The sequence below is a fragment of the Didymosphaeria variabile genome (assembly GCF_027946475.1).
Source record: "Didymosphaeria variabile strain IMI 356815 chromosome Unknown scaffold_9, whole genome shotgun sequence".
In the NCBI taxonomy this organism is placed as follows: Eukaryota; Fungi; Ascomycota; class Dothideomycetes; order Pleosporales; family Didymosphaeriaceae; genus Didymosphaeria; species Didymosphaeria variabile.
This window is the reverse complement of record NW_026611628.1, coordinates 718,869-746,571: the sequence shown is the minus strand read 5'-3', so window position 1 is coordinate 746,571 and position 27,703 is coordinate 718,869. Positions and strand designations below refer to the sequence as shown.

Genomic DNA, 27,703 nt, shown 5'->3' with positions numbered 1-27,703 from the left:
TACATCACCATTGCTTTCCTTCGAAATGTGTTTCCCGGAAGAGCTCTTGCGGTACCCAAAGCCTCCTCCTGCAGAAGAGCCATGTCTACAACCGTAACGCCGCTACCGTCACGCCGACCTAAGTCCTCTCAGGATCCCCCAGCCCATCATGTTGGCGCTCCGCCGACATCCTTCAGGAACCCATGGTCTTCGTATTCGCGCAGTACGTTCAACAAGTTCCTCAACATGCGGTTCAACACGCCCAAGAACTTCGTTGCTGTGCCTACCGACCGCGTAGGACTTGTTGAAGTTCGCAAGCCTGATTTCGGAGGAGAAAACAATGGGCTGAAGGCAACATGGATCGGGCATGCAAGCTTCTTGATCGAGACGACAAAAACGGAGGGCGCACAAAGAGGCATCCGGATATTACTCGACCCCGTTTGGAGCGAGCGCGTGGGGCCGTACGGCGTGGTCGGTCCTGTTCGATTTACGCCTCCGCCCTGTCCGCTCGAGGACCTTCCCGAAATTGACGCTGTTTGCATTAGCCACGACCACTACGACCACCTCGATTCGAATACGTTGAAGAATCTCAACGCGAGACACCACGGGAACTTAAAGTTCTTTTGCGGGCTAGGTGTTAAGGCAGTGTTGACTGGCTTGGGTGTGGGAATAAAAGCAGAACAAGTCACGGAACTTGACTGGTGGGACACAGTACGCATCGATAAAGAGGGCACCAGCAGTGTGGAATTAGTGAGTACGCCCGCGCAACATCGTAGTGGGAGAACACCGTGGGGGTTCGACGGCACGCTGTGGTGCAGCTGGGTTGTGAGAGAACCGTCTGAAGAGGGCAAGAGGCTCTTCTTTGCAGGCGACACTGGTTACTGTCACGTTACATCGAACGACGAGCCTTCGCACCACAACGCGCCGCATCCACCATGCCCCGCCTTCGCAGAGATTGGGGATCTTTACGGACCCTTCGATTTGGCTCTACTACCGATTGGCTGTTACCAGCCGCGATCGCTCCTCTCCCCCCAGCATGCTTCGCCGGATGACTCGATTGCTATTCATCATGATGTGAGAAGCAAAAAGAGTATTGGCATGCACTATGGCACTATCAGAGGTGGCATCAGTATGAATTACGAACCGGTCACAGAGCCAGCGCAACGTTTCCAGAAGGCCGTTGAGGCTGCAGGTTTGCGATGGGGCAAGGATGTTGGCTTATGTGACATTGGGGAAACGGTCGTCGTCTGATTTGAGCCCAATTCATGTACGAACTCTTGTATGATTGTGCAGGCCAACCAGATTATATTCAGCTACGATTTGAACGCCCGTTACAAAGCAAGTCACCCCAACATGCAAAGTCCTGTTCTTGGCTTGCCAACGCTTCGTAGCTGGAAAGCCTATAGTCGCCCTTCACCTTAAAGAGGGAGGCGAAGACTAGACGTGCGCGACAGATAACCACAAGGCAGATTTCGTGTCTCGTTCAGCTCTGTCGCAGTTCCAGGCGGCTGCACCTAGAGAGCTGCCCATTGGCTAGGCCATCTCACCACTGCTCAGCTCGATCAGGCAGAAGCCAGGCTAGGGCGTCTTCGACAATCTCGCACAAAATCAGCTATATAGGTATCTTTTGGCTTCATCTGGATGCGGGCATATCGCACGTCAGCGGACCCGTCAGCTCCCGTAGCAGCATATATGACCTCCCACATCGACCGTGAGCCTTGGGATATCATCCACCCCCTAGCAACCATGCCTCCAGCTCCATCTAATCACGTTGATGAAGATGAGCAGCAACCCGAGGCTAGCTCTAGCCAGCCCAAGGCCGAGAAGCTCGAGGTCACCATCAATACTAAGCCAGTCGAGCCGTCTTCTACTGAGGGAAAGGAGGATCCGCCGCAGCTAAAGCGCAACGACCTAAAGGACTCATGGTACAAGGACAACACAGAATTCGTCCGCCGTGGTGCCCCTCGCCCCGTCGACGTCTACGACGAGTTCGTCTCACCACCTCGTCCACCGCGCCGAACGAGGCGCGCCCCGCCGCCTCCAGATTATTGGGCGGACCCTATGCCAGAGCCTACTCAACCTCTCCTGATGTCCTCCGTTGATTTGCTACAACAACTCAACTATGACGGACTTGCTGATCTCCCAATCTTGAACGGTCAATATCATAGATCAAGCATCTACCTCTCCACATTTCCCTTCACCGACAAAGACGTGAAGCAATGGAGCTGGCTCTTCCAGCTGGGCATTGAGGGCAAATTCTTGTTCAAGCAAGGAGAATTGCCCGATGATGATGGCGATGTGGAGGACGAATGGTTATATTCAGGAGAGCGTCACGGCCGCATAGCTGTTCGTTCGACCCCTTATCATCGTGGTCGTCACGATCGCTCTCCTTGGGGCCCACCGGACAATGGAGCAGATGTCCCCTCTGTGTATCTCTCGCGTGCGCTTGATCCCGCTATTGTTCCTGAACCATCTGAGAAGGACTTTACGTTCGTCATCGTGGTGCGAAACCGCGGGCGAGCTGGTGGCGGGGCGAAGCTGCTCACCGCTGGGAGTCGCAAGGCTGCAGGTATTCTCATTTACTATGAGGGTCTCATTGGGCATTCTGTGGCATTTGTAGGTGCCGTGAAAGAAGGCTTCGAGAAGGGGAAGAAGGCTTGGAAGTATAAGCGCGTGGAGAGCGTGGAAGAGGCTGAGAAGGTGGTAGAAGAAGGCATCGTGGGCGTCGTCTGCTGAGGGAAATTTATTTTGCTATTCATAACAATATGTCTTTCGTTTACTCACGGTGTAAGGCAACGTATTAGCCTAAACTTCCCGCCCGCGGCTGCATGCCTGCAGGGGCTTCTGCATCCCAGCTCAGCCTCGTAGTACAAATGAACGCCACCCGCCGCATCTCCCGCTTTCACCACAGTCGAGCACCTCAATCCAGAACATACATACCATTGCTCGTCCGGCGTGTTTATTTAGTAGCTTGCGTCACAGGCGCAAGCGCCGTGTAGCACCGTTAAAATGGACCCTCTGGCTGGGCTTTCGTTAGCATGCAACATCATGCAGGTGATCCAATTTTCGGCCGAAACGTTGAGAGTCTTCAAACGCTTGAACGAAGGCGTCTCGCCGGACCTCTACGTGGAGACGAACAGAAAGTCGCTCATGACAGCGACGGAGAAACTCAAATCTACGCTCAGTACGCCATCGGTTCTCAAGCTGGTACCAAGAGATGCTACGCTTCTCCACGTCTGCAACGAGATCGTAACGGTATCAGACGCACTCCATAAGCAAGTACAGAAATTCTTCCCAGCCAAAGGGGACTCGAAAACGACAATCCTTCGCAAAAGTGTTGCTTACCAATTCAAGTACAAGAGCACGACTGGGAAGCTCTCGCAGCAGCTGGACAGGCTACAAAATCGCATGGAATCTGAGATTCTGATCGACTTACGACAATTTTTGATGGAAGACCAGTATGAAGTCCTTGGCCGATTTCAGAGTTTGGACAATGACCTGAGAAATTTCCATGCCAATCTGATCACGGGGCAGACGCGGTTAGAAGGCCTGGTGGACCAGCAGTCTGGCCAGATCAAGGAAGCCATCAGAGACGAATCGCAGAAAACACGAGAACGTATAGTCCAGAGTGCTCAAGAGACCAAGGATCTCATCGACACGACGGAGAGCGAACGGATCAGCGATGTTGCCTGTCAGCAGTTTCTTGAGAGCTTCCGATTTCCCGAAATGAACGCGCGGCGGAACACGATTGAGATCTCGCATCCAGATACCTTTCAATGGATCTTCCAAGAGCCTGGAAAGACTAAAGGTAGTGACGATGACGTACCGAAGTGGAGCAGTTTCTCGACATGGCTTCGTGACGGTACAGGCACGTACTGGATCAGCGGCAAAGCTGGTGCTGGGAAGAGCACTCTCATGAAATTCTTGCTGGAAGACCCGACTACAAGACAAATACTCTCAAATAACCGCTCCAACACGATGATCATCTCTGCTTTCATTTGGAGCTTAGGGGCCAGTACGCAGAAAAGCTTGGTCGGCGTGCTGTGCACTCTCCTCTACGACTTCTTCGCTCAGAATCGCGACATCTGTCGGCAGATGATGAAAGAGAGGCAAAGCGACTTCCGTCTCAAAAGAGAAAGTTCAGACTGGTCCTTGCAGGAGCTCGAGTTGCTTTTCTCTTCGGTCGTGGGCAACTGCCCTTGTTCTTTATGTATCTTCATTGACGGCTTAGATGAGATCGATCGAACCAAGTCGACGGAGGTCACGAGTCTTATGAAATGGCTAGAGAGTATACGCGCTCTCAGAACCGTGCAGCTTTGCGTGTCTAGCCGCCCGGAGCCAGTATTCGAGAATCGGCTTCGACAATATCCGCACCTGCAGGTTCAAGATCTTACAGCGAAAGACATAAAACACTACGTTTCAAGTATCGTATGCAGCCTGGACTTCGGTTTCGAAGGATCCTCACAGGATATCCAAAAGTTAGTCGAAACCATCGTTAGGCGAGCCGAGGGCGTCTTTCTATGGGCTCATTTAGTCGTTGAGCACATTCGCACAGACACAGAATACTCTTCGAACTGGAAGACACTGGTTCAGAGAGTCAACGAACTACCATCTGGATTGCACTCAATGTATAAGTTAATGTGGGAACGGCACAACAGCGACAGTGAAGTCCATCGCGCCGAGACTGCCTCTTTTCTGAATGTGTTGCTAGGTAATTCGCGGAGTACAAGTGTGCTACTCTTGTTTATGTTGCAATTTAATGTCGACATCCAAAACCTGATTTTGACGGGCGGAGAAACCGTATCAACATACTTGCTTATCAAAGAATGTTCTCGCTTCGATGCGAACGTGGTAGCGAGGTGTGGTGGACTGATCACAACAAGCGGTATACCGTCACCACGATTACTGCCCGCACTTGAAGAATGGCAAAGACGTCTTCTTGAAAAAGGTATCCTAGGCGATTCTCATGACCGTATCGGGTTCAAGATGTCCTTCGGTCACCGCAGTGCAGCTGATTTCTTGCTGAACACCTCCACAGGTCGTGACATATTGCAATATGACAGGAAAACGGCAATGGAGCATTCCATTCATCAAGCGAAAGCAGCATTTTGCTACAGCCTTCTCAAGGGAGACTACGGGGAGGGCCCACATGCTATGTCAATTTGTTCTCCTCTACGCCATGAGTTCCGGACTCCACATTTCGCTTCGGCGGTTTTCGATGTGTTCGTTAGAGCCTGTGGGAGGCGGCCTAATTGGACAGCGTCCGGGAAAGAAACACAACAGCCAGAAGCTCTTCGCCTGGGTGGTTATATCTGCGCCATCTTTATCTTCGCTGGTTTCCGCGCTCAACTTCAAGATCTTTTACAAGAGTTGCCTTCTGAGGAGCTGTATCGAGTGAAAAAGAAATTGCTGATCTGCATGTGCATTGTCAAAAGGACTATTATGATCCGCGATGCATCTGATTTTATGATTGAATTGCTACATTGTGTTCGTCCCCAGGACCTATCAAACAACACGCCTTTCCTACTCCATGGGTCATTAGTCGGGCATCTTTTCGCTTACGCAAAATCGTTATTGGAGATTTCATTGCCCCGCAGATTCCAAGTCTCTCAAAACGGCCCACGATTTATTCGTCTTTTGCTGCAAAAATGTGGCGGCATTGAAGCCCTGTCAAAGTGGCGAGTGTTAGTCATGCTTCCGCACTATGTAGCTAGGCCAACATCGAGAGAGCCGGCTACTGTACTGACGAACTTTCACGCTGTGCTCGACTTTTCTGGTGGTGGAAATAGCAGTCCGCATGCAACACTGGTAGAATCTAGTATGCTCGAGGTGTTCTTGGCTGAAGAGTCTCCTCTGCAGAAGTTCTTGATTCACACACGAGGCCTGAGCCCAGCTGGACGGACCTGCTTGCAAAAGATAGTAATGATCGTGCAATTTGTGACGAAACAAAACGACATAACTGGGGAATACTACATATCTGGCTTTGACTCGAAGCCCATCTATCACATGGACACAACACTCGACCTGGGAGAGCTGTTTATAATGAAGTACAGCTCAGGTACATATTCCAACGAAATTCTCGACGAGCCGAAACTCAATAGTGAACAAACTCTGGACTTTCTTGTTGCAAAAGGTTATTTAACACGCGATTGTGTGAACCCTGTCAACCCGCTGCGAGCCTTGCTGGACGAGGATGTTCTGGCTCCTGAAAAATCTCCCCAATTCAGTGACATCGACTGGTCGTTTGAGATAGATTGCGAACGCTTGGAGCACGCTAGTCGAGACGTAGTCGAAAAGGAACGGAAAGCAGGGAATCCAAAGGCTATTGCGCCTTGTAAAGGGGGTATGCGATTTTCGGAAGCTACCGAACAATGGCAGGACACATGGGAGTCATTGATGGAAGAGTTGCACATCGAAGACTGGGATTACGAGGGGTAATGGTCAGCTATCTTATTCCAGTCGCTGATATTCTTAACTGTCCGATTGCCGGGCACATGACGAGGTGAAGACTTGTCTGGTAAAATCATACGCTACTATAGCAGATTGGCAAATGTTCGTGTAGCGTGCGCTATTTGCGGCTTCATTACATCTATTATGCGAAGTGTTGCTTTGAAGTCCACACTGTCATATACCGTTCACCGAGCGTTGCGGCACCTGACTCCGTGGTTCGTACAGGACGCACCGAGACGAGATCAAATAATACTTGCATGAGATTGTTACCATTCAAAGGCTTAGAAGAAACCGCGATCTATACAGCAGCATACGCTCGACGCGATATAAAATGGTGTTTCCACAATGCAGATGAGGTTTCAAGGCGTGGGAGGGAGTCAACCTGCAACTGCCAGGCGCTAATGCAATGCAGACCAAGTATTGGACACTGCACTACCGCGATCATCCAAGTCCTAGCAAACCGCCTTTCTTACCAAGGCTGGCTCTTCTGGGATCCAACTCGATGTTGTGGACAACATTCCCGATCTTGGCTTTGACCACCTCAAAAGGTGTCTGTGGGGTATCAATGAACTTCGACACGTCTACATTTTGCGCAAGGGTGATCCATTCGGGATCAGGTTCCGTCAGGTTCCAAGCGATGCTGACGTGGTAGTTCTGGGTACGGTCGAAGGCTGCCTTGGCCTTCTTTGCCGTATCTTCATCATGAATGCTTTTCCTTCTCTTGCTTGAGAGGTTGGTGGAAGTATTATCTTCCATTGGCCCATCACCCTTCCCGCCCACGTAGAGCGGTGGATGTCCAGACCTCTCGGCTGCGTCATTGCAGGCATGGAGAAGCCTGTTTAGCTCATCCTGGGCCGGCCGCTCAATCCCCAGAACAAGGAACCAGCGGTTGCGTTCGTAGTTGGGAACCCACTTCAATCCTGTAAATAAGACATTGAATGGTCGCACAGCTGCTTTCCGGAGAGAAGTGGTCAGGGTTTCAAGAAAAGGTTCTCGGTCATCTGTCTTGATCTGCAGCGTTCGCGATAGCGAGATGTGAAGAGGGATTGGCGTGCCTAGCTCAGACAGAAGCGAAGGGTGGATCTCAGGGATCGGCAATTGCTTCTTCAGGCGGCTGTTGGCACCTTCCAGGGCTTCTCGAACATGCGCTATCAGGCTGTTCAACTTTTGAAATTCAGCCTGAGACGGCAACCCTCGACCACGTTAGGCTGACTGCGCCACGATTGAAGACGACACAAAAGGAAGAAACGAGACAGCTTACACTCGATGTAGACGTGGCTAGGCCAGTTCCCCTCGATATGCGGGACCGCGCGTTTGCGCCCACCGTGGAGGCTGGGGTCGTCGCTGGTGCTCGCACGGGCGTTCGTGGAGTAGAGGTCGTGGAATGCAGCCGGAAGCGGCGGCAGGCTGGTGCTTGCTTGGCCCTCGGCGCTGCGTTTGCGCTTCAGGGCATAACCGGGTATTTTGGTATCTGCATCATCGGATTCGGAGTCTGAGTACTGGACCAGAGCCAGCGACATGGTCGGCCTGCGTGGGTTGGGCTGCAGGCCGGACGATCCGCGCTGACGACGTTGATAGAAGCCGTGTGGGGAGCGCGGGCCGGCCAAAGCTCATCCCGCGTCGCGAAAACCGGCGACCAACGTGTATGACGTAGCCCGCGATTGGCCGATTGCTGCCCACACGCTGCGATCAGGCCGCTGGGCAGGAGCGAACAAGCAGCGACTAATGCGGAACGAATGACGGTGTTACGTATGTCGTTCCTGCCAAGCGAGCGCGGGTGCTGCTCCCAGCCGCAGACTGTTACAAAGGCATCCGCTGTCACCTGCTGGACCTGCATTTTCATTGTCTCACCGTTACGCGCCGCACCACAAAGCGACCCATTGTATATCCTACCAGTACTTTCCCTACGCAAAACCCTAAATCGGCTGCTCCACAATCGCAATGGGAAGCGACAAAGGTTTCGTCGAGGTAAGCGATCCCTCGCTCGTCTACCATGCCTTTCCTGACACTGACATTCCAAACATAGGCGCACCATTCGCTCATCGACCCTCTGATCGAACCAGAACCCAGTGATGATACTGGCCTGAACAGTCACTTTGGATCAACTTATGCTCCTCGACAAAACCTTCCCACTCCACCGGATTCCGCCGGCTCCAAGGAATTCCCATCCGCGACCATCCGCCAGCACAACACTGGGAGCAGTGTCGGAACCAACCCCTTCCTCCGTTCGCAGAACACTGGAAACTCTGTAGAAACCAATCCCTACCGTCGCTCCCGAGGCTCTTCTGTTTCAAAGGCCCCCGCAGTCCAATATGGAGAGACAAGTCCCCGAAAGTCTTCCAGAAACGAGTATCCTTCTCCTCCAAACTCTACCAGTCCTCGACGTCAGCACTTCCGGGATCACCGCAAAGAAGCATTTGGATCCATAAGCGAAGGACGTCCCAGGCGATCTAGCCAACCAAGCGGTAGCAGCCCGATGAAGGGCGCCGGACTCACACGTGGTGGCTCTCTGCGTGAGCGTTTCCCTGGCGACCCGAGCACCCGGCCCCTGGATACTATCCGTAAGGAGACCAAGACTGCGCATCGTGCTCCCCACCTCAGGAAGAGGAACTTCACGGGCGCTGACATCATCGATCGTCTTGACAGGACGACCATTGGAGGGGCCGCCTACCACCACGAAGGCCCTTACGATGCGACGAACATGTCGCGCAATCTAGACTACAAGCACAGCCCTGTTGCGGCCGTGGCCGACTCCAACGAGGAAGCGTTGAGAGCTACACCCAGAGAGAACATTGTCGATGCTGTACACAAGCACCGCCCCTTGGAGGGCGTTGCCATTGTCCCTCCAGGCATTCCCGACCGCATGGGTCGCACCTACGACTACAAGGAAGGTGCCGACCTCATGCGTGAGCCCGGAGCCGACTACAAGCGCTGGCCCGGCATCCCCTATCACCCGGACGATCTGAAGGGCAAGGGGGAGCCATCCTACACCATCGAGAAGGCTCTCAAAGACCATAAGACGTACGGCGACACCGGATCCGAGATGCAGAGCCGCCACCGCCGCAACGTGAGCATGGGCTCCAACGACGTCCCCGCCAACCTCCCTGCTGAGTCCCTCGACGCCGGCGCTTCTAGCGGAATCGGCCGCAGCAACACTACAGGGAACGGCATGGGTTCCGCGCTCAAGAAGCGCTTCGGCAGCATTCGCCGCAAGAAGGTCGAGGCTTAGGAACTTCGCACCCCGCGCGCTGCGCGCTTCAGAAGCAAGAGCATCGCATATTTCCCGCACACTGAGACGAGTCGCAAGATTTACTGGATTTGACCTCTGGTCAGGTCGACGGCATGAGCAACATAGGCGCACAGACGCCGAGTGTACGAGTATGAGCGAAAGGAACAAATACCGCCAGGGCTAGGCTTTTTCTTTTGTTGATGGGCTTGGCATTGTAGGATATTAATGCACGAGTATGAGTGGCATAGATTGGCATAGATATGAGCCGCTCGACGAGCGAAGCGATATGGATACTGTGTGTTATCTATTATGGTCAATGGAACTGAGAAGACCTTTCAGATTGTCTTGCAGAACGTGCCCTTCTTTGGAGTGAACTTTTTTGCAGCAGTCGCCAATGATTATCGTGTAGCAAGGGGTAGCTCGGTGTATAGATCGAGTACGCAAGCTGTATGTTTCACGTGTCGCAGGGTATCTCAACGTACAGTGCACGTACAACCTGGTTGCGACTTCTATGATCCTAAACAAATTCGGGAGTCTTCACTGACTCGGACGCCCGTTTTGCTTTGGAGATCCAACCAATACAGTCCACTTCCTCTTCCATGCATCACTGATGAGTAGTTCGTGCGCCCAAATCTGTCTTCAACGTGATATCTTGAGCAATTAGCATCTACGAAGAAAATATCATCCAGCAGCATGGCATGACCATGCCCATGCTCCAGCTTTTGCCTGACCCACACACAAACAGTATACACAAGAAAAGCTTCCCCACAGTGGCAATGCTCCCGGAACGTCCCGTGGTCCAATAGAAAAGGTCGACACCGTAGATGCTAGAAAAAGAGAGATCAAGTTATGAGTAGAAAGCGCCCTTCTGGAAACTCTCGACGCCCATGTCGCCCGCCTTGCCCTCCACAGTGGGCACCGCCGCGGCAGGCTTCGAGGTCAGGCTCGCCGTCCGACTTGCCTCTGCGCTGCTCGTCATAGTCTGCGCTCTGCTTCCCGGCTGGCTCCCTGTCGTGATCTGCGCGGGCTGCTTTCTCTGGATCGTCTCTAGATACACTCCAGGGAGGTACCCCATGCGGCCGTCCCGCGAGCGGCACCGCCACCACTCAGATGCGTTGCCCATGGGGTCAGACTTTGAAAGTACGGCGACCATATCGCCCTTCTTGACGGCGAGGTCGAGGCCCGGCTGCGCGTTCATGCTCGCGTCGGGCGCAAAGTCGTACAACGCCCTGCAGAACTCGAGCTTGTTGGGATCAAGAGGTTCGCCGCTTGCCATCGGATCGTTGGCCATGAGGCGCTTCTGCTCTGCTTCCTGGCTGCGCGCCAGGGTCCGAATGAGCTTGCCCATGAGGTAGGGCAGGCCAAAAACGGCGAGCATGAACATGATGAAGGGCTTCTTGGAGGGCTTGGCGGGGAGCGAGGAGCCATCGGGGGCACGGCCGTTGAAGGCGGCGAAGGAGGCGGGGTGAGGTCTTTAGAGGAGGCGGGGAGTGGGCGGCCCGTGAGCTTTGCGATTGCGGTTCGGATCCAGCGCATGAGGGTGAAGATGCCGAGGACGGAGCCGAGGGTTTGGCGTAGGTTACCGAATTGTTCGGCGACGGATACCATTGCTGTTGTGATGTCAGTTGCCTTGTTTTTCCAAGATGAGAGTTAATCTCAATGGTGACTTACCGAAGAATGAAGAGTGTGTCGCCATGTATGTACTCTCGAGCATCTGCGCGAACCCGCCGAATGCACCGACAATGCCTTCGATCAACTGGAAGGTCGTCTGTGTGCTCTGGCTGAAGGACTGTGTGAGGCTCATGTTGTTGGGGTCGCCGGGCATGCCCATGCCGTTGCCGTACATGCCTCCCATACCTCCCATGCCCATGCCCATCCCGCCCATGCCTCCATACATGCCGCCGTATCCACCGCCACCATACATCGATCCGTAGCCTCCCATCCGATTGTATGGCGAAGAGTAGTTGCTATATCCACCCATTCCTCCCATTCCCCCCATCGTGCTTCCGTAAGGCGATCCATATCTGTTTGCGTTCATGGTCGAGTAGTTGGATGCGTTGCGATTTGCAACGGTGCTGAGCGAGCTGGGTACTTCTGGCAACGGCGGCGGATTCGATGTCCCTGCTGTCCCTGTCGCAGTCGGTGCTGCTGCTGTGCTGCCTCCTGTCAAGCCTGACATGGTCAGTGTCTGCTGCGTGGTGTTGACGTCTGCGGACTCGGACTCACCAACCGAGGCACTGGTTGCGCCTCCACTTCGCTCCCACGGCTTAGGCGGCGACGGCGATGCCATTCTCACAGGAATCGGCGCTCACCACCCCGTCATCAGGTGTAAATGGGGCTTCTGGATCTGTCGCAGGCGATGCGCAGGTTCTGTTCTGAGCGCAGGTCGGCCGACGTCAAGAGGCTGGGCTGGGTCTGGAGAAGCGCGCCGGAGGTCGCTTGCGGGGCTGGCCGGTTCGCTAATAAAGAGATCGCGCGGGTCCGCAGACGTGCAGCACCACCCAATGCAGCGCGCTTTTGAGACAGTTGAACACGGTGAGGGTATCGCAAGAGGGTGTAAGGATGGCTGTGGGGTTGCGGAGGCGGCAAAGAACGGAGGTGAACTTTCGGGCTCGTGCTGGTCTCGTTCTGAGCAAACATCCTCGGCTCGTTTTCTTTGGCTGCGCGAGGCAATCACAAGCCTCGACCCGAGTCAGCCCCGGTACTTCTCCGCCAAAATGCGACCCTCTTCGCCACTAAAGCATGCGCGACGTCCAGCGAGGAAAGTCTTTCCGCGTTGTTCGTGATAAAGGGAGCCTTCATACAGTTGTCTTTCATGGGCAGCGCCGTCAGCTATCTTGCATGGTCCATAACACATCACGACAAATACAAGTCAACCATGGAGTACTTCTGTTAAGCCTTTGCAAGGTTCATCATCCTACGTTGGTGGATTGGTACACTCACCGCGCTGACTATCTCAAAGAGTATCCACTAAACTACATCGGGATACCAGAATGACAACCTACACAGCGTACTGCACTGCACTGCTTATGTGATCTATACACCGATTAGCAAAATGCCATGTCTTTTGTGCGATACTTATACTCATGAGGGACCTCTGATCATTCCCAACTACGGCTTCGCTTGTCGAACCTAATTTCAACTTTAACCGATACCAAAATGCTGCTAGCGAATGACCACCACCCGGATGCAAACGTAGCCGGCAAAGCTAGTAGCATTTGAGTCTGTTGAACTGATGAGGATAGGCACACACCGCTGGGAAACAAACATATACGTCCCAAGGGCCGCCATGCAAAGGCAAGCCACTGACGACTTGCGACATCTGCGACTTCAGCCCAACGCCATTTCTAAGATATAACTGAGTACATGTACAAAACGTTCTAAGGAGTGCAACTCACGTTTCCACGTAAGATACGTGCGTTCAAGCATGCTGCCATTGATTGCTCTTCTCGCAAGCTGCCTCGCTCCTGCCTTGGCCATTCCTCTCAGCTGCCATTCGCAAACCCAACCAAACCCAATCACTCAAGACTTCCCCAAAGATGTGACCGGCGTCATAAATGGAACGACAGCCATAGTTCCGATTCCGTACGCCGTTGCAAGGAGTATCATACCCTCTCAATATCCCATCTTAACAGCTGCGTATCTGGAGCTCTTCCCAACCCTAGGAAATGAGATGTATCCCGCGGTACTCGAGGCGGTCCAAGACCACGACGTCGGGCAGCCCCCCCTCAAGATCCCAGATTTTACGGTGAGTCTCGCTGACTGGATGTTTCTATGCATCAAAGGCGGCAACTGACCCAAACCCCAGCGCGTGGCACTAAAGCTCCCATTCGTGGACCGCCTCAATGACGGATACTCTGCCTTCAAATACACACCTCCCCAAGTCATCAGTGCTACCAACTTGGTTGCGCTCCTCGGCTCAGCTATCTACGGCCAGACTGTAGCAGGAACTTTCGAACCCGCCTGCAACGCGTACGCAAGTGGTGGCCAAGGGGAGACGTATATGCGCGCATATACCGTTTTGGACTCTCTTGTTCCCAATGCTAAGCCTGTCGCTGACATATCCTTTGGAGCGGCGGCGAGTATCCCATACACCCTCGAAGCGTACGTCTATCTCTTTCCTTTCCACTTGAGTCTCTGCTGACCTTCTAGTTTTATGAATGTCCTGAACCAGCCTCTTTTCGGAGACGGCGTACCGTTATGTGACAACTACATCACCCTGTTCAATACCACTGTAACGTCCGGAATGTATGCCCCGGTGCCTGTAAAGGGCACGGTTGCGGTTCGATCGCCGTTGTACCCGACTGAAGAGACATTTGAGGACGTTTATGGGTACAGGATGGCGAATGCGTTTGTAGAGAGGAACGGTGTGGATTGTGAGAGTTTAAAGGGGTATTCTGGGAGGTAAGATGGGAGATATGGCATGAGTGGCATGGATTTTCTTTTTCAAGACATATCCATTTTCTTCTGGGGATCATCGTCTCTTGCCACAATCTAGAGCAAGGTGCAATATAATTACGTATCTGCAATCAACCAGAAGCTGACTGTGCCTCCAACACACACAACCGCCCTTCTTTCGTGCCGGACCACAATTTAATTTGGAACTTTCGTACAAGCATCCTATGCGCACTTTTACTCAAGACCCCCCACACCTCAAGCACGCATCTTGTACAATTTGACCGCTTGAAATTTGTAAAATCGATGCAATGGATTCAACGAAGCTGGACACCGTTACCTTCGTGGCTGGAAGATGCCGTATACCGCGAGTAAGCATGGGGTTAGTGCTGTGATGAAGACGGCTGGCAGGTCAAAGGAGGACAAATGAATGGATATCGAGGCATGGACTGACAGACCGTAGCTCCTGGAAATGGCTGGTAAGGACTTCGAGTCGATATGATGTGTCCCGCCTGGGTGACGAGAGCTATAACGGACAGTGAGCTGGAAACAAATTTGGGGTCAAGAATTTCAGGCGAAAATTTCGAAAGAGCATGCTGACTATATGTGCACTTAAAGCTGGCGATGCATGCATTCGCTGCAGGGTAATTTGTGATCACATGTTCGCGAACTGGTGGAACATTCTTCGCATCGCGGTATGCCGATGCCAAACCTCGCGATCTTCTTTGGATGTTGAGTTTCGCTTGCAGCAACATCCTCAGCCTTACGCTCATCTACGAAACCCAACAATTACTACCACACCGGCTCTTGCGCCAACATGAGATACGGCCGTACATTATTGGGTTATAACTTCAAAGGCCTATTATAGGGCGAGTCACCCTAGGCTACACTATCAGATACTAAGCTTGCAGCCGATTGTCCGACCTCCCGACATAGGGAGCTGAGAATCTGGCACCATGAAGTTCAGTTTTCTTTGTGTCGCCCACTGTACACACACGCGACGCGAATAAAGTTTTCACATCGAAATTCGAACAAGGGCAGTTGCTCTTGCTACAGCCTTAAACTAGACCTTCACCGTCCTGGTCGTTAAAATCCCCCCGCCAGCATCAAGAGCATTGGATGAGAACATATGTCAACTCCTGCGGTAAGTCGCATCAGCTGGACAACAATAAGATCGCACTGACTCGCGGACAGTCTTCAACTTCTGCTTCCTGCCACTCATCTACCTGTCTTATCCTGAACGCGCAAATTTTCGCTCGAGCTGATCGATGACCTGTTCACAGGCGAGGGCTATGCGATGAAGCATGGATACGATTCACACGGTGCGAAGATCGAAGGTCACGGTCTTTGACGACAAAGTGCTGGCGTGATTAGCAATGTGAAGAGTACGAAGAGCCACGACACGACGGACGGGTGTGTCTTGATAGAGTAGCTTATCTGCACGTTCAAGTCGTGTCGATAGACTGGGTTTTGCGACAGGCCGACGACTTGTGGGAGTCAGAGAAGTCCGGTAGAATAGATGTCGCACTATCTTCGAGCGAGGTTGGCGGTCAGGGCAGAATGTGTTGATGGAACGGCAAGAAAGTGAGGCGAGGAAATGAGGCAAGAAAGTGAGGCAGGAAAGTGAGGCAGCCCTCGAGGAAAGCCTAGGTCAGCGGCAGCGGTCACCCACATGCAATGGAGCGACGCGACAGGTAACGTTTACGCCGGCACATTTGTAAATTATAGCGTCTTCTTCCTCAACGCGTCGCACAGCGGCAACGCAGTCAATGAAAAAGCAACAAAGTTGCGTCCAGCAAAAATTGCCCCGATCAGGCCCCCGAAGGAGACTGAAGTCGCTCCCAGCTCCGCGCTGTGCAATGCAGGCGAGAACGACTAGTGCCTGAATGCTTGAGCTCAGGTCACTTCAAGAAGGTAAGTATGAAGAATCAGAAAGAGCGCGAGGGAGAGGGGACTTATATAGGCGAGAGCTAGGCCCGTGCTGCTAGCGTGGGTGGCAGTCACGTGTCAGCTGGAGCCTAAAGCGGGACCTTTGTGGATCTAGCCACTACGCGACTGGGTCCATCACAACGCCCGGGCGTCACTGACTGCACGAGCAAACATCACATCAGCTCCCGGCTACACGCCCGCCGTTGCAATGGCAGCAACCACTGGTTCAGGACGGGCTTGCGCGGAGTCACTGAAATGTGTGTGGTACACAAGCAATCCTTCGGATGTTTGGCAGTCATCTCCTATATCTTGCCGTCTATTAGCAGCTACCAGATGAACAAATTTGCTGGGGAGTTTCAGATGGGATCCAAACTGAAGGAAATCGGGATTGGGTGGAGGCGATATCGCGTGACGTGATATTACGGAGAGCGTTCGTTACTGAACGACGATGCGCCACCGTACAGTCCATCTTAGAATTGATTATACAGTTAAAATTATGTTCACACTGCTCGCCATCCAGTGATACTGTCAAACTCTCCTTTCTATAAGGCATTATACAAAACACACCAGCGAGCGTCTATCGCTCAGGGTATCCCAAAAGCATTCGAAAACGCCTTGCCGTCCAAGCGCAGCATACAAAGAAAAACGTCGTCATGACACTCGTCGCAGCTGTGACAAAAGAGGACTCCTTCGCTCCTTCTCCCCCCCTCCATCCATGCTATGTACATTCAGATCCCGGGCACGGCTCTCAATTGCTACTCTCATCACTATTCTCCGAGCTAAAGTAACTCTGATCAATTCTCAAGATCCACTCAATCTTCTCCCTCTCGCTCCTCGCGCGGAAGACATACGTGTTACTCTTCGCAAACACAGCCCACACCATCTCCCCCACGCCACCTGCGCCCCTCGTCTCATCTGCAACACCCGTCAAAAGCCGCGCAATCTGCGGACTGTGATCCACCCGCGCGTTGGTCAAGTTGATGGCGTTGAGCTCGTCGCCCTCCGCACTGTAGATGTGCAGGTACGGTCGCCGCAGCTCGACGAAGCGTCGTACCCAGCGCGCGTTCGTCGGGTCGGGCATAAGGAGGTAGGAGGACTTGAGCAGATCTGGATTTTTGGGTACGAAGCGCACGGTGGCGACGAGGCTTGGGGCACGGGAAGGCGAGGGGTCCGGGCTGCGAGGCGCGAAGGCGGCACCGTTGGTGGGCGGCTCGAGGTTGGTGGGGTTGAGGATTACCTCTGCGGGTGCGCGGCCGTTTTTCCAGAGACCGATAACGCGCTGGAGGAGGTTTTTTTGGCGGGCGTCGAGGGTGGCCGAGGAGGTGTTGGAGGGAAAGGTGGTGAGGGCGCGGGAGGAGAGGACGGAGCGCGCGGTTTCGATCTCAGCGATGCGTTGGCGGCGTTTGTTGAGTGCGATGTAGTCCCGGACGAGAGATACGCCGCGGGGTGTCCAGCCGCTGAGGTGCTCTTCACCTTTGATGTAGTCGCCATTGGTGTTCATGCGCCAGAGGTCTGTGGCGCGCTTTACGCTGGTAGGGCGGATGGCGATGCTGAATATGCCGACTGTGGAGTGGATGACGCGCTGCTGCGCGAAAAAGTTTGAGAAAGAGAACAGGGAAACCTGGCGCATGTATGTTCTGCTACGGATCTGGAGTGCTAGATCGAGACTGAAGACCATGGGCTCAGCGAGTTTGGCCGACGTCACGTTAAACAAAAGCGAAGCCTGCACACGGTACTTGTCTGGTGTTGCGCGGTCGAGGAGCAGCGAATTATGGACTGATGAATCCCACTGACCGATGAAAGTAACATTGGCGGTGCCGTCAGCGTTAGACTTTACGACGGGCGGAGAAACCAGCTTAATGGGAACTTCGCGGACGGGGCTGCTGTCGAGGCTCGGAGAGTTGCCCTCGGTATCAACGAGGCGGAGACGGCCCACGCGCATGGAAGGTACGTCTTCCCATTGGAGGGTATCGCCACTGGTATGTGTTAAGTTGACCACGATGCGGCGCTGGAGTCCTTGGTGAAGCTGATAGACGCCAGCGTCCATGGCCCCGCTCTGAATGACGTCGACCGGTTTGTATGTGCCGTCTTCAGATATCTCTTGGACTTGTATGCGAGAGAATATGTCATGCGTGTCTTCGGTGTAGAATTCGGACTCGGGGAGGCGAGCCTTACGCCGCTTCTGTGTTGGCCGCGTTGCAGAGTCTCGCATGTCGTCCCAGCTCAGCAGCTTATCAAGGTGCATAGACGTGACTCGGGCGAAGATGGAAACGCGCAAGAACGTGGTTCGCGGGTTTGGATAAGGGATGCTCATACTATGAACGCTCTCAAATCGGACCGGTGCCTCGTCAAAGTCGGTGATCATTTGCGTGGTGGTCGCCCCGCTCTCATCGGATATGCCTGGGAGGAAAAGCTGCGCGTGGACCTGAGTTCCTTCTCTTTCCGGGAAGCCAACCATGTCGTGCATTACGACATTAAATTTAAGAGTAGTCGAAGGTGCTTCGGCGGAAGAAGGTTCAAGGGCTAAGCGTATAATGCCGACAACATTTGTTGTGTACGGCGAGATGACATCTAGACTAAAGTCCTGCACCCTCGATTCGAAAACAGCGGCAAGAGGTACGTCGGCATCGCCAATGCGCGAAAACTCCGGCATGCAAGGTTCTGAGAACGGATTCTCAAGGCTGAAGTGCTGTAGGTATTCTGGACGGTTCATGTACTGGTGCATCTGGTGCATCACCCGTACACGAAAGCGAAGCTTTTGTAACGACCAAAGATGCACTACCTCATTCTTGAAGTCAACCACCCTCACACCAACGCATGGTTTTGGTGTGTTCTCGAGATACTCATCGTCTTCTCCTGGGATGCCGTTTAGGACCAGATCGTATGAGGACGCAATGTTGTGCCCCACATCAACGATGCAGAACTGGAAGACTACATTCTTGTCCATCTGCTGGCTCATGACCTGCGCTTCTTTCAAGGTCGCTGCGTTCTGAAGGATCGTCTCCGCCATTGTGACGTACTTGCGTTTCCGCCACTGCTGGAACACGCTTTTCACCAACTCCGTATGCTGCTCATTGGGCTTCTCGATCTCCTCTCCGTCCTCCACTCCATTCTCCCCTGGCAGCTCAGGTGGAGGTTCGTGTCCAAGCTCTTTGAGTTGGCGATGGAAGGCCTCCTTCTGTGCTTTCAGCTGCTTCTGCATCTCCTCTTTTGCCGCACGAAGGTTCTCCTCCATCTGCGCTTTCTCCGCCTTGATCTCTTCGATCTCGACGTTATCCTCTTCCGACGACCGCAGCTTAGCCTGATACTCCCCCTTTTGTTTTTCAAGCTTCTCTTGCATACTTTCGCGGATCTGTCGGAAGCTTTCCTCCTCTTCGCCGGGCTGCGGCGTTGAAGGCATCGTCAAGACGGTGTCCAGAGAAAAGTTGTCGAGGGTCCCGTTGGATGCGTACTTTTCGCGAACAGGATATGAACTCACAGACTCCATATCCTCCGGATCAGAGCTCACATCGTATATCCGGCTCTCTGGCCGAGATTTTCGCGTAGCACGGAGTCTTTGCAAGTCATCAAACAGCGCATCAAACTCTTCATCAGGCATGGATGCGATCTTCTGGTCGGGACCCAAAAGCGCAGTGACTGCTTCTCTTCTCGCAAGCGACCAGTCAGAATCGCGTCCTCGCTGAAAAAATGCAGGCGATGAAGCTCGCGGGCTATCCGAGTCAACGTCCGAGGCCGCCATGCTCACTGTGCTGTAAGATCTATCGTGGCCGGGCCGTGGTGACGGAGAGTTGAGAGCGCTCGCGGTTACCGAATGGCGAAGTAAGCTTGTGCCTATTTCTGCACGCTCCGCTCGTGCCTCTTGCGGGTTGTTGAAACGGAAGATGTGAAAGTCACCCAGTATGATGCGGAAGCCACTTCGCAGTCGCTTAGGTTTATCGATGCGGATCCCGTTGACCATTACACTGGCATTGTCTTTTGGTATTACTGTTACTGCACTGTCTACGTTCTCGAATGTGCAGTGGTCGTGGAGTATTTGTGCACCGGTCAGTCGTATGTCGGCTGTCTGGTTCTCGCTGTCTACATTGCCAACGGTGGTCGTACCTGGTTTCACATTGTACACCAAACACTCTGATGTCAGCGGATCATCGCTCAGGTTGACCAAATGTGGCATCTTCTTCGGCGTTGACAAGCCAACGGAGCCCTTCTCAATGGTGATACCGAGTTCTTCCAATGCAGCCTCTCGCTCTTTCTGGATTGCCTCGGTTTTTACAAGCTTTTCTTCCCAAGTCTGATTGAGGTCCTGATAGAGTTTCTCAGACTGATTCAATTGCTCCACAATCTCAGCCTTGGACACCTTTTTAATCGATCCATCTGGTTGCGTGATGGACACGATTTGCTTCTCGAGCGGCGTGTCTGGTGCATACTGCTCTTCCATGGGCATACCAGCCGGGCCGCCGCCGCTCAGCTTTGAACGAAGTTGGGCCAGTTCCTCTTTGAGTTCTCGTATCATACGTGCGTTTGGATCCTCGTTCACGACAGCGTGGTTCTTGATGCGCTTGGCGGAGTCGGCGTATCGCAAAGTAGAAAGCGTCTCTTCAAAGTTGATATCGGCAGGAGATATGGCGGCGATCATGGCCGTCAAACTGTTACCACCCAGGGAGTCCTTCAGTAACCACGTCAAGATAGAGTCTCGATATGGAACCTGTGTCTTCTTCTTGCCGCTCGAAGCATCTGCCAGCGCTGCAATGACACGACCAAGAGTAGATAGCGACCTATTGATCTCGGCACCTTCCTTCAACCGAGCTCCCGTCGCTCCCGTAGACGTAGCTCTTTCTGAACCAGCCAAATCGACCAAACTAATCTTAGCCACCTTTTCTCCGCTCATCTTCATCTCGACGTCTTTCTGCTTTTGGGTCAAGATGAGGGTGAACACAGCGTGAGATCGCGAGGATGTCTCGTTCATGTTCGTCGCGGCAACGGTACGAGCTTTGTTTCCCTCGTCCATAAGATTCTCAATTTCTGCAAAAGAGCGCACTACCAGCTTGGCCAGATCCTCCACATACGGACCAGTCGACGGATGTTCTCGGACCTTGAGGTTTCCTTTATTGCTTGGGTTGAGCAAATCTCGCACTTTTTCGTTGTAAATTTCCAGGTACGACACCTCCACGGTGCAGGTTATGTTCTGATCTTGAATGCTCCCTATGCGCTCGAACATGTCCTGGCAGATCTTGGGGATGATGCCATACTCTTTTCCATATCCCATCATCGAGTATGATTTTCCGGAACCCGTCTGGCCGTATGCGAAAATGCAGTTGTTGTAGCCGTCGAAGGCATTCTCAAGCAGCGGCTTGCCCAGGTCTTCGTGCAGGTTCTCCTGGCCAGCATAGTTCGGAGCTGCGCGGTCAAAGGACCAGTAGGAGCGATCGAAGGCAAAGGTCTTGGGACCTTCAAGGGCGGCCTTTCCAGCGGCTTTGCCAACGGCTGGGTTATTGTTGGGCGGCGTGAGGATGGTCTGGCCGCCCTCCATGCGGACGATACATTGCGCATTGCGGTCCTTTTCTGTCGACTGTGAGTATTTGTCTAGCTAAAGATAGCTGCACAAGTCCTACCTCTGCCATTGAAAGGCCGACACCTGACCACCACCTTGATGTTTCCCCCTCCTGGCGCCATGTTGCAGGCTGCGATTTATTCCGCGCCGCAGCGCAGCAGCTTCGTATGCTTGTGTTCGGGTTTGTCTAAGGTCTAAGAGTATGCGCTCGGCCCGGGCGGCTTCATGGCACGTCGTGGATGGTTCGTGGATGTATCAGCGGGCTCAGGAGGCGTCGTATGGGGTTGTTGTTGCGAAAGCCAACTTCTCGAGATTACACGCGAATCCTTGTCCCACCCGCCGTTCTCCTGGGCCTACGAGGCATACCCCGGTCAACGCACGTGCTGGACCCTGGCCAAAATAATTCATGCGACAGCACAACCAAACGATTTACACACGAACGACAACTCAAACGCAGTTCTGATCCCATGTCGGACGATTCCAACGACATGTTCGCGCCGCCCGTCAACCGCGCCATGAAGGTGCTAGATCGCTCCTTCTTCCAGAAGACGGTCAACACGTCGGCCGCGCGCATCTTCAACCCAAAGGACATCTCACGCGTCCGCACCGACCTCGACCGCAGTCGCGACACCCTCAGAACCCGCCTCGATGGTGTACGGCCCGACATAGATGCTGCGCGCGCTACAAAAGGCGGCAAATGTCTGCTACTGAAGCCGGAAGTGGTGCATAACGGTGCGACTCATACCTACCCCACCAGCGTCTTGATGTCGGACTGAGTCTGAACTTAGGCAGATAGAAACACCTGGAGCCCGATACTGCAAGAGCTCGAACAAGCCGGCACGGTTGGCGTAGTACCCTACGAATTGAAACTCGACTATGACTACTTCACCTATTCCGAGATCACGAATGCCATCATACCTCCGCCCGAGAAGAAGAATGACGACGAGATACCGACAGGCTTTACCCTCGCGGGCCACGTTGCACATCTCAATCTACGAGAGCGATATCTACCATACAAGAGCCTCATTGCGACTGTGCTTGCAGACAAAAATCCCATCGTGACCACAGTCATCAACAAGTTGGACAATGTAGGGACGGAGAATGCATACCGGACGTTCCAGTATGAAGTCTTACATGGCAAGGACGACTTGAACGTCGAGGTTCACGAGCAGGGCTGCAAGTTCAACTTCGACTTTGCAAAGGTATACTGGAACACGCGACTTCACACCGAGCACGAGCGGCTTTGCAGTCTCTTCAAAGAAGGCGAAGCTATATGCGATGTCATGGCCGGCGTAGGGCCCTTCGCCATCCCCGCAGGCAAGAAAAAGTGCTTCGTGTGGGCCAACGACCTCAACCCCGATTCGTACAAGTACCTCGCCGAGAACGTCAAGAGCAACAAAGTCGACTCGTATGTGCGCGCATTCAATACCGATGGCGCGGCATTCATCCGGTCAAGCGCCGCTGATCTTCTAAAGGACGACCGCTCTATACCCATCTACCCCAAGGTGAAGTACTCAAGAAGCGCGCCAAAGCCCACGGAACCACCCATACCGCTCCGCACGCTCGTGCAGCCTCATATCTTCAGCCACTACGTCATGAACCTTCCTGCCTCCGCCATCACCTTTCTCCACAACTACATCGGACTGTACTCCAACATACCCGGAATGCCCGCATCAGAGATCCGCAAACTCTTATCACCGCACACAGACGTCAAGCTGCCCATGATTCACGTGCACTGCTTCAGCACTAAGAGCAAAGACCATGTAGTGGAGACGAAGGAAATCTGCGAGGAGATCAGCCGGCAATTGAATTTCGAGGTTACTTCCGAAACCCCGGAGCTAGAGGTTTTCCATGTGAGGGATGTGGCGCCCAAGAAAACTATGTTTTGTGCGAGCTTCAGGTTGCCGGAGGAGGTAGCTTTTAGGGAGACATGAAGAAGAAAGGCCACATGGGAAAGGGATGAAGGGTCGATGGTTTCTCTCTACTCTTCAAAAGCCTTTTTGCTGATACCCATAGACGTAAATGCACTTTGATGGACCAACTGAGTGATGTAAATGTAGATACCAATTGTCGAACGTCACTTTAGCAGCTTTGCAGCTTGCACCTTTCTTCCCAGCTACTACATGGGGTAATACAAGCTCAACTGTCGATTGCAGACACTGGGAGGCCATCTTTACACCTTCGTGCAATTTCGAAGTGTTTTCCATCCTCGACTTCAGAGCTGCCTTGCGAGTGTAAGCACACCTCTAATTGGTTGTGTAGCGCGATGAGGTAATCGTGGATCATGATCTCCTTGTTCCCACCGTTTCTCAACCGCTTTTACTGTGTGTACCCTTCACTCACAACATGTAATGCTTGTGTCCCTCTTCTGACCCACGCGCTTTTCGCGGAGCTCGTATAATCAGTCCGCTGCACCACCATGAACCCCGTGAACACGCGAAGCACGGGGTCTGTTTGCGGCTCTAGGAAGCGATTGTTGTAGCAGCAGCTCCAATTCAAACGCGACTGTTCTCAAAGGGGGTTTACGATTCGCGGTATGGCGATCGTTGACTGGCCCATGTGTGAAGGGGAACCGCTCTGTAATGGAGCGGTTCCTCCCTGAGGACCTAACAACAGCGATGACAAAAATTCCACTTGATGCGATTTGCGAGTTTGGTCAAAAGCCAACCCACTGGCCGTTGTTCTGTTTGCAGAGGCTTTCAACTTGGGTATATTATGTCGCTAGATGTGGCGTGAGCGAGTCTCTCTCAGGTTGTCTGAGTAACCTCTCACGATGGGCTCCGTCTCCCACGCGACCTTCATAATCTCTTTACAGTAGCACGCGCCCACCAGCGCTTTGCGATCCTGAAAATATCCTGCGATCTTTCTCTTGCCTCATTTTTATCGCGGCTGTCGCCGCCTCATTTGCAGTGGAAATGCCATCTCTGAAAGACCTCCACTGCTTCATCGAGCTTCCCGATGGCAAGACTCAACTCCACGAGTTCGGCACAGCTTACGGCGACGGCTGTGTTGAAACCTTTGTCGCCGTGCCTGGCCGGCCGCAGCCGTTCGCTATCCGCCTCTCGTCGAGCAAGTTCATCGCCCCAGGCCTAGCCATGTACGTCTTCATTGACGGCGTATATCAATGCAACCGCAACCGTCAAAATCTCAAATTGCGGAAGCCGCTGGATCGGAAATCTTTCGTAGATTTCGTAGTCCGGCAGAAGGAAGAGCGGCAAGACGACGGAACCATGATAGCTCGGGATTGGAATTTTGAGAGGCTCGATATCGGTGAGCTGCTCAGATACCCTCGCCGAGTGACTTTAGCTTACACTCCGCAGTATCTGCGAATGAGGCTCCTGAGGCTTGCTCGCCGGGAGTTCTAGAGAATCTCGGATGCATTGAAGTCGTCGTATTACGCTGCGCCGGTATGCGAAGCGCTAAATCTGCCGATAACAAAGTCAAGCCCATGAATTTGGACGGTGCAGGCGATATGCCGGATCATCATTTCAGTCTTGACGGAGCACCCAACTCACCTGAGCCGCAATACGATGATCGGGCCTATGAGTACATGCGGGGTGGGGGCAGATACGGCGCTCCTACAATGGGCCCTTCACATCTCCACAGTGGTCCGCCTCCACCACTGAGTTCAGGATCTTACGCCAGGAGGCCGAAATACACCTCGCCGGTCCGTCAGACGTCGGACCAGGTGCACGACATTCTCCGAAGCCCTGAAAACTTAGTCAGTAGCATTCAATATGGCAGCGTCCCCGTACCGCACCAATCAAGGGTTGCTTCTATGCACGCGCCGGCACCCAGTGTTCAAGGTGGTGCTGGACCGAACCTGCCATTCGACCCGCGATCACTGGACAGTGCATTGTTGAATTCGGTCAAACGGAGCTCTGATAGGTTTTACCAGACATCATCACACGGCCCCGCGATGTCCGTTGGGGACCTCAATGCGCCTCCTAGTCACGTCCCTGGTTCTTGGCCATTACCTCATGAACCGATGGTTTCTCCATTTGTAAGTACAGTCCAGCATATAGGACTAGGAACGGCACCGCCGCCCCCTCCTCTACCGGTCGGTCCTCTAGGCCCTCAATCACCTTCGCAAAATACGCATGTCAGCTGGGATCAACACCTCCCTCAGCCATCGACAGGATGGAATGACCAGAACGGTTGGGAGTCTGGAGAAGAAACCAGATCATGTTCGCGAAATACCGGAGATACATGGGACTTAAACCAGCATGAAAATAGACTGGGTGGGTGGAAACCTTCTGAGTATGAGCGCGAGCTGATACCTATGAGCTGGGGCGCCCCTGAAACCCATGCTCCATGGCCGACTGCCCGAACAACTCGTACAGGCCATTGGGCCCATCCCTCCGACCTGCTTACCTCACGGTCTCGTCCCTCAGAATCTGTATGGGAGTCAAAGATAGACGGTGATGGATGGACACACATTGAAGCAAGCTCAGAATCTAGCGGCTCATGGGCTCTACCTGTGCACCCTTCAGAAAGCATCTCGCATGTAGCGGGTCCGTCTACTATAGCGCCTGCATTGAGTCAAACGCCATCCGTCAATGAACTTTCAAGCAAATTGCTCTCTCTGAAAGAAGATGAAGGAACGCGAAGACGATCGGTAGCTACAAATCCTGCGGTGAGCTTGAATCGAACGACGCGACTGCACGGTGGTGGTTTCAGTACCTTTGAAAAGTCTGTACGCAATGCTTTTAGAAACGACAAGACCATACCGACATGGGAAGGAAACCGGGCCCCGGTCGCACCTACAGTGTGGGCAGCAGCGGAGAAGAAGACCTCACCTCAAGGCTTCTGGAACCAATCAACACCTTTTGGAAAAGGCCATGAAAAGAAGATTTACACTAGTTCCGATAAGACAGTGCATGGCAGCAAGGGCCAGAAGGAAACCTTCCAGGCCACAGGCGACAATGGCTGGGGCGTGAAGGATAGAGTTGGTTCATCAGGCGGCTGGCCTTTAGTAACGGAACAAGAATATCAGCCAGTCATGGACGACTGGACGGTTCAAAAGCTGTACGGACACACTGCAAAGGAAACATCCTGGGAACAGCCCACGAAGCCTAAAAACGTGGTAGCCAATGATGACAGCTGGCAGGCTGATGTCAACGGCTGGTCCGCTCCGCAGGAGCCAAGAACCCTGGCAAATGAACCTAACCCATGGACAAAGGATGCCGCATCGAAAGATCAGCCTTTAAAAACGCGGCTGTCGAAGTATCGACAATTGCGCTCTCCGGCAACAGAAACAGGGACCATACGGCACAGACAATTCCCACCTCCGGGGTCAGAGAGGAGCCCCAAAGCAGGTAGCAGAAAAGAATGTATGGAGGCCGAGCCGCTTTTGAAAGTCCTCCGCGAAGACGCAGCGAGAAAAGGCATCGAGCACCAGGTGCGTGCCGGCAAAGGCGCCAAGTACGGTCACGCCATTGGTCGACCAGAATACCTCGATAGCCTAGAGAAGCCTGTAAGACCATACAGGCATATTCTTCTTATATGCCTCTGGATGCTAATGCAGACACAGTACGCTGTCTTCCGCTTCAAATATCGCGACCACGGCAACCTCCGCAAACTGCTCGGTAAAAATGTCGTTCCCTCCGACGCCGCTCTCCTCACCACCAGTCCCATCGATCCGCGCACCGTCGCTCAACCTACCACACTCGCCCAGATCCACGATGTCAAGCAGCAGCTCAAGAAGGTCCCAAAAGAGGCACTGATCGATGGGTTGCTGGACCTGCAGACCAAGCTGGAGAAGAAGAAGAAGAAGATAGTTGCTCCCACTGATACGGCCGGCATGAACAGGACGAGGGATTGGGTCAAGCGGCAATCGAGGGAGGCCAGCGTGAACGGGAAGAAGACTGAGGCTCGAAGAAGTGGTGGGAGTTGGAGCTCGGATGATGGATGGCACTAGCAGGACGAGATAAGGAGAAGTATGACGGAGATTGCTAGGGAACTGAACTGGACCTGGCGTAAGTCTTTGAGCATCATCGAAGGCTTCGGTGGCACTGTTGCGAAGGTCCGAAGCTATGCGCAGACTAGATATGTGCCCAATCGTGCTTCGGGCATCAAGATTTACCAATGATTGCGTGCAGACATTCCCCATGAATATATGGTGCTCACCCCTCACAAGTGTCGAAGTCATCGCCAGGCTTCAATGCATCGCA

General features: G+C 53.3%; 10 protein-coding genes across 10 annotated transcripts; 7 read left to right on the top strand and 3 right to left on the bottom strand.

Annotated features, from left to right (window-relative positions):
• Positions 1-81: 81 nt before the first annotated feature.
• Positions 82-1,230, top strand: N0V89_011538 (uncharacterized protein; the record flags this gene model as incomplete). Its single annotated transcript, XM_056220269.1, has 1 exon — positions 82-1,230. The coding sequence occupies one exon, from the start codon at positions 82-84 to the stop codon at positions 1,228-1,230; it is 1,149 nt and encodes a 382-aa protein (XP_056065572.1).
• Positions 1,231-1,725: 495 nt separating this feature from the next.
• Positions 1,726-2,715, top strand: N0V89_011537 (uncharacterized protein; the record flags this gene model as incomplete). The annotated part of the gene is made up of 1 exon (XM_056220268.1): positions 1,726-2,715. One exon carries the CDS (start codon positions 1,726-1,728, stop codon positions 2,713-2,715), a length of 990 nt encoding a protein of 329 aa, XP_056065571.1.
• Positions 2,716-2,988: 273 nt separating this feature from the next.
• Positions 2,989-6,417, top strand: N0V89_011536 (uncharacterized protein; the record flags this gene model as incomplete). The annotated part of the gene is made up of 2 exons (XM_056220267.1): positions 2,989-4,690; positions 5,267-6,417. The coding sequence occupies 2 exons, from the start codon at positions 2,989-2,991 to the stop codon at positions 6,415-6,417; spliced, it is 2,853 nt and encodes a 950-aa protein (XP_056065570.1).
• A 453-nt stretch (positions 6,418-6,870) lies between these two features.
• On the bottom strand, positions 6,871-7,949 carry USB1 (poly(U)-specific 3'-to-5' RNA exonuclease; the record flags this gene model as incomplete). The annotated part of the gene is made up of 2 exons (XM_056220266.1): positions 6,871-7,622; positions 7,691-7,949. 2 exons carry the CDS (start codon positions 7,947-7,949, stop codon positions 6,871-6,873), a joined length of 1,011 nt encoding a protein of 336 aa, XP_056065569.1.
• A 421-nt stretch (positions 7,950-8,370) lies between these two features.
• Positions 8,371-9,658, top strand: N0V89_011534 (uncharacterized protein; the record flags this gene model as incomplete). The annotated part of the gene is made up of 2 exons (XM_056220265.1): positions 8,371-8,397; positions 8,456-9,658. 2 exons carry the CDS (start codon positions 8,371-8,373, stop codon positions 9,656-9,658), a joined length of 1,230 nt encoding a protein of 409 aa, XP_056065568.1.
• An 847-nt stretch (positions 9,659-10,505) lies between these two features.
• PEX13 (Peroxisomal membrane protein PAS20) lies at positions 10,506-11,948 on the bottom strand (the record flags this gene model as incomplete). The annotated part of the gene is made up of 4 exons (XM_056220264.1): positions 10,506-11,063; positions 11,216-11,268; positions 11,330-11,830; positions 11,885-11,948. 4 exons carry the CDS (start codon positions 11,946-11,948, stop codon positions 10,506-10,508), a joined length of 1,176 nt encoding a protein of 391 aa, XP_056065567.1.
• Positions 11,949-13,331: 1,383 nt separating this feature from the next.
• Positions 13,332-14,066, top strand: N0V89_011532 (uncharacterized protein; the record flags this gene model as incomplete). The annotated part of the gene is made up of 3 exons (XM_056220263.1): positions 13,332-13,406; positions 13,467-13,762; positions 13,811-14,066. 3 exons carry the CDS (start codon positions 13,332-13,334, stop codon positions 14,064-14,066), a joined length of 627 nt encoding a protein of 208 aa, XP_056065566.1.
• Positions 14,067-16,730: 2,664 nt separating this feature from the next.
• On the bottom strand, positions 16,731-21,652 carry N0V89_011531 (uncharacterized protein; the record flags this gene model as incomplete). The annotated part of the gene is made up of 2 exons (XM_056220262.1): positions 16,731-21,562; positions 21,592-21,652. 2 exons carry the CDS (start codon positions 21,650-21,652, stop codon positions 16,731-16,733), a joined length of 4,893 nt encoding a protein of 1,630 aa, XP_056065565.1.
• A 345-nt stretch (positions 21,653-21,997) lies between these two features.
• TRM5 (tRNA(m(1)G37)methyltransferase) lies at positions 21,998-23,464 on the top strand (the record flags this gene model as incomplete). The annotated part of the gene is made up of 2 exons (XM_056220261.1): positions 21,998-22,262; positions 22,323-23,464. 2 exons carry the CDS (start codon positions 21,998-22,000, stop codon positions 23,462-23,464), a joined length of 1,407 nt encoding a protein of 468 aa, XP_056065564.1.
• A 981-nt stretch (positions 23,465-24,445) lies between these two features.
• On the top strand, positions 24,446-27,450 carry N0V89_011529 (uncharacterized protein; the record flags this gene model as incomplete). The annotated part of the gene is made up of 4 exons (XM_056220260.1): positions 24,446-24,800; positions 24,851-25,381; positions 25,562-27,006; positions 27,064-27,450. The coding sequence occupies 4 exons, from the start codon at positions 24,446-24,448 to the stop codon at positions 27,448-27,450; spliced, it is 2,718 nt and encodes a 905-aa protein (XP_056065563.1).
• Between the last annotated feature and the right edge of the window lie 253 nt (positions 27,451-27,703).